The sequence below is a fragment of the Octopus sinensis genome, linkage group LG2 (assembly GCF_006345805.1).
Source record: "Octopus sinensis linkage group LG2, ASM634580v1, whole genome shotgun sequence".
Lineage (NCBI taxonomy): Eukaryota > Metazoa > Mollusca > Cephalopoda > Octopoda > Octopodidae > Octopus > Octopus sinensis.
This window is the reverse complement of record NC_042998.1, coordinates 188,049,114-188,058,265: the sequence shown is the minus strand read 5'-3', so window position 1 is coordinate 188,058,265 and position 9,152 is coordinate 188,049,114. Positions and strand designations below refer to the sequence as shown.

Below are 9,152 nucleotides of genomic sequence, written 5' to 3'. Positions count from 1 at the left end.
CATATATATACATATATGTCACTACACTCACGGAGTGGTTGGCGTTAGGAAGGGCATCCAGCTGTAGAAACACTGTCAGATAAGACTGGAGCCTGGTGCAGCATTCTGGCTTTCCAGATCTCAGTCGAATCGTCCAACCCATGCTAGCATGGAAAACGGACATTAAACGATGATGATGATGATATATATATATATATATATATATATATATATATATATATAAATACATACATACATATACATATATATACATATATACATATGAGAGGGAAAGTTAAAGTACTTCCAGTGTGGTGATTTAAATACAGAAACATGAAGCACAAAACACGATACTACAAATTGTATACCCAGCATGTATACCTAATTTTGTTCCTATACAAAACAATAATAGTAATATTTTTGCATATAAACATGATGTAACAGAATGACAGAAACAGTAGAAACCAGATTTCATACTATTCATGTCTTTTCAAAATGTTTAGGAATATAAATGAAACAGTTCCAAATAGAAACTGAACCTTAACCAAAGATTCAGTTTGCCATGAAACTTAATAAAAAATGATAATGATGATTTCTCTTGCATAGAAATAAGTGCTTTTTGTAAAGAGAACTGGTAAAATCAAGTGGCATACTACAATATACTTTACCAAATCTAGAAATGTGAAAGGCAGTACCAGCACAGGTGAGATTCAGACTCAGAAAAAATGAGACATCAAACTTTAAGTACTAAAATGAACAATGTTCAGTTAGTACTATTTGTACTACCCATGGATTTGGGGATAAATTTCTTGATATTTCTTTCCCATTATATTTCAACAGACTTCAACCACTAAAGCAGTATAAAGGAAGTTTTTTAAAAAATTACAATTTAGCTGTTAATTGGAAATATAAAGTTAAAAGTGGAAACATTCTTGATTTTTTATCTTTCAAGAGAGATTATTTATACAAAACCAAAAGTTTCATTACAAGTTATCTCACAAAATAATTTTTTAATGTAACAATTTTTTTTCTTTCTTTTAATTTCTCCTTCATGAGAAAAAATTAAACTTAATTTGAGAATTGAAAGAATTATTTTTATTAATGTAGAAATACCTACATTAAAGGTCAAATTATGTTAAGAACATTTTAAAATATTTTCCAAGCAAGTAACAAAATATATCTTCTTAACCATAAAATTAATTTCTTTTTATTAATCTGATTGTCTTTTAACATTTTACTACTCAGTTAAAATCTCTAGATCCTGAAATGAATATATTATAAGATCATTTCCATGGTCTTTCAAACCATTAAATGAAGTGTGTGAATGTGTGTACACACTGAATGCAAACACATCTTTATATGGGATATAATAATCAAAATGGCAGGACATGATATCTTTATAAAATAGTTATGTTGTTTATACATAACTAGCAAGCTATAGTCATTCTCTGAAGCTGAATTTCATTCTTAATTTCACAAAATGTTCTTAATCCTGAATCCTACTACTAATCAATTAAATAGTTATAATAGTTCAAGTGAGTATTGAGTCCTTATATAATGTTTTAAAACTAGTGTTCTTTCAAAACTGCTCTTAGCTGCTCCAATCAAAAACTATTGAGACTTCACACCAAAACATCCACTTTTGTCTATTTCTCACAAGTTAGGCATGGAAGCAAACTAAAATACCTGAAGCAATTTTCAATATAAGTGAACTCAAAACAAACTCCACCGGGCATGTATACAGCTGAGAGCTTACAAATGAAGCACCCCAAAAATGTTATCCTAACTGATAGATGTATTAAATGGATTGTGGACACTGTTAATGTATTTGGTGCACTTTGCACTTGCTCAATCAGGCACTGAAATTTTTACATACAGGTTTTGTCATCTCAATAACACTGCATTCTCAAGTGGGCAAGATGTGACTCTCCATGAGTATTACATGAGGATGAGCTTGATAAACTTAGAAATGTGGGATACAAAATCCCAGATGCAACACAAAGAGTTAGAAATAGAAGGAGTTCCTGAGTTCATCAGCTGCTTGGGTTGAACTAGAAAAAATGTTAACTGATGGAACTACCATTCCTAAATCCATCTGGTTTACTGAAAGTCAATACTATCAAAATGTATTTATTCTAACAATGATGTAACAAGGTACTAGACTGGAGACAAATAGCTTCAAAGAATTAATTTAGAGCAGAACATTTCTCTGTTGTCAGAAATGTTTCCAACATATTTTGCAGAGAGAAGGGCTGAGATCCTTAGTCTTAAGCCATTCTATCTTTCTCTTTTCAGGACTAACTCACTACTCAGCAGCTCATGAGATTTACAGAAAGATTTGACTTGGCTTGGATTATCGATTCCACTGATGTAGTTAAATTTTGGAAGTAAACAGACTTATGTGAACTAAAGTTATGAAAGATATGCCTAAAGAAATGCCCAAAAAGGACTCATGAACATAGTAATGGGTCCAGGTCACATGTTTATCATTGCTTACTAAACAATTTGTACTGAAATACTAAAAGAAAAATAAAGGAGCTGGGATAAAGTGCCCTTAGTAGCCCTTCTTGTTTAAGTTGTGCATTTTAGAATAACTTGAATGTTTTATTTTAAAATAGTCAGCATCCAAAAATTCTCGTATAATCAATTATTATTATATACAAATTTTCTCTAAAACAAAACATCACCAAGAAAAAAAGTTTTAGGAAAATATTAACAAATGATGGCAATATTGTGATGATAAAAAAATGATTTTTAGCTGTAAATGTGCAATGATACAAATATTAATGCATACTATAGCATCTAGCTGATCGATACAAGCAGAAAACTGCAAGAAAAAATGCATTCAAACTGCTTACAATTGAAAATGAACCATTATAAAGATTTCCCTAAATTGCATCAAACTTACAAAAGAATACGTTCTTGCTTCTGCACGGAGCAGGAGTTGATAAATAGAATTAGAAATCCAGTCAATGATTTATCTTCATATTTATGAAAATGGAAGATGAAATTGGTTTAAAAAAAGAAAAAAAGAGAAAGAAATGTGGGTGATGGTATTTTTGTATGTTGTGCAGTAAATTTGTAAGCTGATGCAAATTTTTAAGTAGCACCTTTGTTCATTGACTTCTGTTTCCATAAAGGGCTATTTTCATTCACATCAACCCATAATATATTTCAAAAATGATTATGTGATACCATGCCAAAGATTCTTTGTTCTGTTTGAAAATGGAGAAATGTTAGCACTGATGCATGTATATTTTAATGTGAGGTGAATTTTGTGTGTACATTTTTCTGTAAGTGTGTGTGTGTACACATATAAGCTTATATAGACATGTTTGTATCTATGAATGCATGCATACACATCATGCATACATATACAAATATTTATGTATATAAGCATATACATAGATATCCATAAAAACACACATATTTGTATCTATCTTTACATACATACATACACACACATACATAAGCATATATATATATATATATATATATGTTTTATGAGTGTGAAATCATGATTTTACACTCATAAAACATACTGTCTATTGATATATGATTGAGTATGTGTACACACACACATACATACATACACACATAAAAACACACACACAATTCTTATACATACATACATGCAGAAGGATCAAACAGGTGTACAGTTTCTCCATCTACATAATACGGAATTACATCAGATCATCCCAGTGAATAGTGTTTTTATGCCCTGATTGCATTGAAACTGCCTGAATTGGTATGTATTGGTTCTCCTGTTGTGCTTGATAGTCGAGTGATTCCCTTTAATTTAATCGAGGACTTATCTGAAATTCCTGCTTCACTTTGAACACGGCTGCGCATATTTAAGCCACTGGTGATGAGTTGGCCAAAACCTTCTTGGTGGGCAAATGCATATCCTGATCGCATTGATCGTTGACTGCGACGGATTGTAGACTGGCGTCCAACATTGAAGTTTTGGGATCGCGATTTCGTTTTTGTCATACGCTGCTTCAGGCGAACCCGATCAGAGAGTGTAGGGTTAGTGTCCAATGTATAAAATCGATAAGCCAGAATTGGGACTAAAAGGATACCACAGGTCAAAATCAAACAGAATATATATTGAGTTGTTGAGAAAACAGACACTGCTACTCCTTGGTAGGTGTACTCGAAGAGGTCAGAATAGAAAGCAAAGGTGAAGCAGAAGAAAAAGATGATACTACCCCAGATAAAAATATGGTTGAAAGCTGTCCAATATGATGTGTCAATGGCACACTGAAATGAGAGAGATATTCTTTATCAATAACAGTGCTCATCAGTTATTATTATTATTATTATTATTACTACTACTACTATTAAAGAAATCATTATAATAATATTACTACTACTATTACTATTAAAGAAATCATTATAATAATAATGTATACAGTGCTCAGGTGCACCACAACTTGTCAGAGTATATGCAGTAATGTACAAATGTCTGGAAAGTGAACAATGCATGAGTCAGATACATGCTTGCGTGAGTATGGAGGGGAGAAAATCAGGTGTAGTGTTGGTGAATCTCAGGAAGCATGGAAGTTTTGAAGGATGCAGTGCTCCGACAACTAACAACTGATGCCGGCAGTTTGTTCCTTGCTTCAGCAACTCTCAGCGTGAAAAAATGTTTCCTGAAGTCATGGGAGCTGTGCTGTTTTTTGACTTTGTAAATATGTCTATCCATTCACAATCTTCCTTTTTTTTATCCAATTTCAGATAAGAAAAATGGTTTGCTAACTTATCTAAGCAGACAATACAATTTACACTTCAAATATTAGATCTAAGAATAAAGAAAATAAAAACAAAATAGCACACAACATCTTACTGTAGACTTGAAAATGTTCAGTAAAATACCTACCCTCAGATTAACGGCCACCACCAAAGTACTTGCTACAACAACACCAAGTGACTGATGATCACTTGTATCATGCCCCTGAGAATTAACACTGGAACCAAATGCTCCATAAGGGATGAAGAACAGAATTAATGATGACACAATCCCTTCTGCCACACTCCATAAAAATAGCTTCTTATTAAACAGGAGGTTTTTATGACCAGGTGTGTACAATTTAGGATATTTGATGGAATAGTATTCATCGACATCCTGCAATATTTAAAATATTTTTTATATTATATACAGATATATGCAAGATGAAAGAAAAACAAAAGTAAAAATAAGTTATACGCAATTATATTAGATAGTACTAAACCGAATGCATCCTTAAATTTGATATACTGCAACATACAATGCAGCAGACTTGATACTAAGTTAGACTAGGCATTTAATTGTTCGATTAACCAACTGTTTCAATTATCAGTTTATATCAAAAGTTACAATTATTTTACTTGAAATTAATGATACTGTTAAATAAATCATCAAGGATGATTTATTTAACAGGAGTACCAAAAAAGACTCTGCTATGACCAAAACATATCAGCAAATTCTACCAATAGTCCAATTCCTATTTCTTTACTACCCACAAGGGGCTAAACACAGAGAGGACAAACAAGGACAGACAAACGGATTAAGTTGATTATATCGACCCCAGTGCATAACTGGTACTTATTTAATCGACCCCGAAAGGATGAAAGGCAAAGTCAACCTCAGCGGAATTTGAACTCAGAACGAAGTGGCAGACGAAACACCGCTAAGCATTTCGCCCAGTATGCTAATGATTCTGCCAGCTCGCCACCAATTCCTTCAAGAGTTTATCCCAGTTTCAGCAACAATTCTGTTTATAAAGATACTGTGTGGCAATACAATGCCTTTCACACTGAGTTCAGACTTAGCATGACCACAGGAAGTAGATTAGTTGCAAATAAATATGATATACTACAGTATAGTACAACAGAGTAAGTCACAATTGACAGGAATCTTATTCTAGGCAGATTTAAATGATACATTTTTTTTTATTACTTAGTCAAGAGAAAGGACAAAGTCCATAACTGTACACAGAAGACTGGTTCCTACCAGAGGGGAAAAAGATATCTTCAAACTAGAGACCTGGCTCAAATGCTTGCAACAGAGAAGACTCTGCTCAAGGCATAAAGACAAATGTGACTGAGTGCTAAACAAGTGGATGGATTAAGTCTACCACCTAAGTGGGTCACAGCAGGATTTGAACTCAGAATACAAAGAGCCAAAACAAGTATGACAAGACACACTGTTCCACAAGAATTGAGTTCACCATCCTGGACAGGTACTTTATCAATTCTGAAAACATAAACGATAAAGGTTAAAGTTCACTCTGGCAGGATGTTAACTCAGAACACAAGCAGTGTGAATAAACAGCACAAGATATTTAGTCCTGTGTTCTAAGTATTTTATTTATAATTATACAAAAACAGCAACAATAAATCATTTATTTTAATTACTATTACTTAATTTGCTGACTTTTAATTTAACCCCTTATTTTATTACTCAAACCCCTGTAAATATGAAAAAGGCAATGTTAAGCAGAATGGAAATTGAAATTTAAAAATGTTATATAAGTAGCAAATGAAATATAAAGTATTTAGTTAGACCTTAATAATAAAATAAATTTTTTTAATGGGTTTTTACCTGATCAAACATAGCCATTGCAAGTACTGGTAGGGAAGTATAAAAGACATTGTAGAGCGAAATAAAATATGGATCATAGAGTGTCTGAAATAATAATAATAATAATAATAATAATAATAACAACAATAATAACAACAATAATAATAATAACAATGATGATAATAATGATAATGATAATAATAATAATAATAATAATAATAATAATAATAAAGCATTTTAGAATATGGAGTTTCAGTTATATGCAAGTTTATTATCTAAATACTATTTATATAAATGCAATTCATATTTTTGTTACTTGTTTTCCAATTTCTACTTTTGATCACCAATGATCAGCAAATATTTGTACTAGTAGTACTACAACTACTGTAAATTATAATTTAGGAATAAGGTCAGCAATTTTTTTAGGGAAAAGTGTCAGTACTTAACTGGTACTTTATTTCATTAAGCCTAAAGGGAAAAAAAGGCAAGACTATCCTCAGCAGCATTTGAACTCATATAGAGCCGAAAGAAATACTGCAAGTCATTAATACCAATGCTCTAACAATTCTACCAGTTAGCCACTACTACCAATAATAATAATATTAATGGTTACAAATTTTGGCACAAGTCCAGCAATTTCGGGGGAGTGAGCAGGTCAATTACATTGACCCCCGCTGATCAACTGATACTTATTTCATTGACCCCCAAAAGGATGAAAGACAAAGTGGATCTTGATGGAATTTGAACTCAGACCAATTATTATAATAATGAAAATAATGATAATAATTCTCATGACAGACAGATATACATATATATATATATATATATATATATATATATATATAAAGGAATATAGGTAAAAAAAGAAGAATACCACAAATAAAATACACAATAAAAGATTTCAGAGTTATAATTATATAAAAAAAAATATGAATATAGAAATGTACAAAATGTCCTATATCTATATAGTACAGTAAAGAAATCCCCTATTACAAAATGTTAAAAGACCAAGAAAGAAAGATCAGGTCACTTAGAGATCACAATTATCTCTGCTCTAATTTTGGTACAAAACCAGAGTCACACTTTCACACACTTTTCTTGGAATTTTAACATCTCATACACTCTAATAATCCTCTAAAGAATGTATGGACATTCCAACAACTGTGTTAGAAGTGGTAAAAAAATGAGGTCACAGTTGTTAAAACCAAAGGAAAGTGAGTATTCATCCGTAAGAGAAGACAAAGAAACTAAAACAATATTTACTCTCCTAAAAAACTAAAAACACACAAACTTCCTTCTGAAAATTGTAGAACTTAATTTGAATTATGCCAGGTGACAGAATCCATGAGCTCTGTTTATGACCCACACTTAAAAGTAAAGAACAAGCAAAAAGAGAACCAAGTCACTGATCATCATGCAAGCTATTTCAAAAGACATCAAAACCAGTGAATTCAATGATCATATTAAGAAACACAATGTTGGCTCACAACATTAGCAAACATCTTTCAGATTCTCTCCTTGCAAAAGGTATCTGATATCTTGTTTCTCTTCTAAGAATGTGATCTTGTTTCTTGCCTCCACTGCTTCTTCCATTTCTTCCCAATCTGCCCCTTAGCTTTTACATCTACTTAGCCTGATAAAAAAATTCAGCCTAACCCCACCCCCTTCTCCCTCATGTTATAGGTGTCAGTATTCTTAGTAGTTATGTAGAGTAGAAGGATATTTGGATATTTCAGTTTCCACAGATTTTTCTTTCCCAGTTTGTCTGCAGTCTTTGACAGTCTAACTTTTATCTAGAGGTAACCAATCATTTGTCTATGTTTAATGGTACATTCTTCACCAAATGAAGACTTGAACATTTACAGCCTGCTCTGAGACAAGAAAACCACAAATATAATTTTTCCAGTACAAAAACTTCAAATTTTTATTAATAATAGACAACTGTACATTGTCTTTTGGCCTAAAAGAAAGTCTTGGACAAATCAAATATTTTGTAGTCAGGTGGCACTAAGAAAGTTAATGGGAATTTGTGACAGTCACTAAATCAAATATAAATAATGTTAAAATTAACAGCAAATTCAGTAAAGAAAGTCAACTTGTCAAAGACCTAAAGGTCACAAGGCAGAGATACTAATGATGACAGGAAACCTATGAAGAGATCTTGCTCACTATTAATAAAAGTAGAGGGAAGCTCAATATTCTATGTATATAGAAGAAACAATGGTTACATTAAATTTGCAATGGGATCTCTGGTAAATAAACAAAGATCCAAGTCTTTGTATTTAATATGCAAAGGAATTGCACATGAAATGAAATCAACAAATGACTCAAATGATTCACTAAAACATAATTATTTGTTTATGTCAGCTTTTAGATGGACATGATATGTTAAGGATTAGGACTGTATGCAGTGACATATAAAAATTTGTACTGTGTAGCAGTTAAACTACAATTGCACTAACTTACTTTTAATCAGGCAGACGTCATTAGCACCATCTCCATTTGCAGGAGTAACAGACTTTTTGTTGCATTTCATCAAATCAACAGATATTAAATGATGCTGATAATAATGAAAATAATGTGGCCCAAATACCATTATTTTCCCATC

At 31.9% G+C, this 9,152-nt stretch overlaps 1 protein-coding gene across 8 annotated transcripts in view; it reads right to left on the bottom strand.

Annotated features, from left to right (window-relative positions):
* Positions 1-3,470: 3,470 nt before the first annotated feature.
* The window catches only part of LOC115222941 (phospholipid-transporting ATPase ID), a 227,749-nt gene continuing 222,067 nt past the window's right edge, over positions 3,471-9,152 (bottom strand). For 7 of the 8 annotated variants that reach the window (XM_036500572.1, XM_036500571.1, XM_029793354.2 and 4 more), the window contains 3 exons: positions 6,566-6,649; positions 4,862-5,107; positions 3,472-4,242 (listed from right to left, as the gene is read on the bottom strand). In XM_036500572.1, the coding sequence (XP_036356465.1) occupies positions 3,694-4,242; positions 4,862-5,107; positions 6,566-6,649 (879 nt within the window). In that variant the 3' untranslated portion in view covers positions 3,472-3,693. Of the gene's footprint in view, positions 4,243-4,861; positions 5,108-6,565; positions 6,650-9,152 lie in introns of all 8 variants that reach the window. The other variant, XM_036500574.1, reaches the window with a different exon arrangement.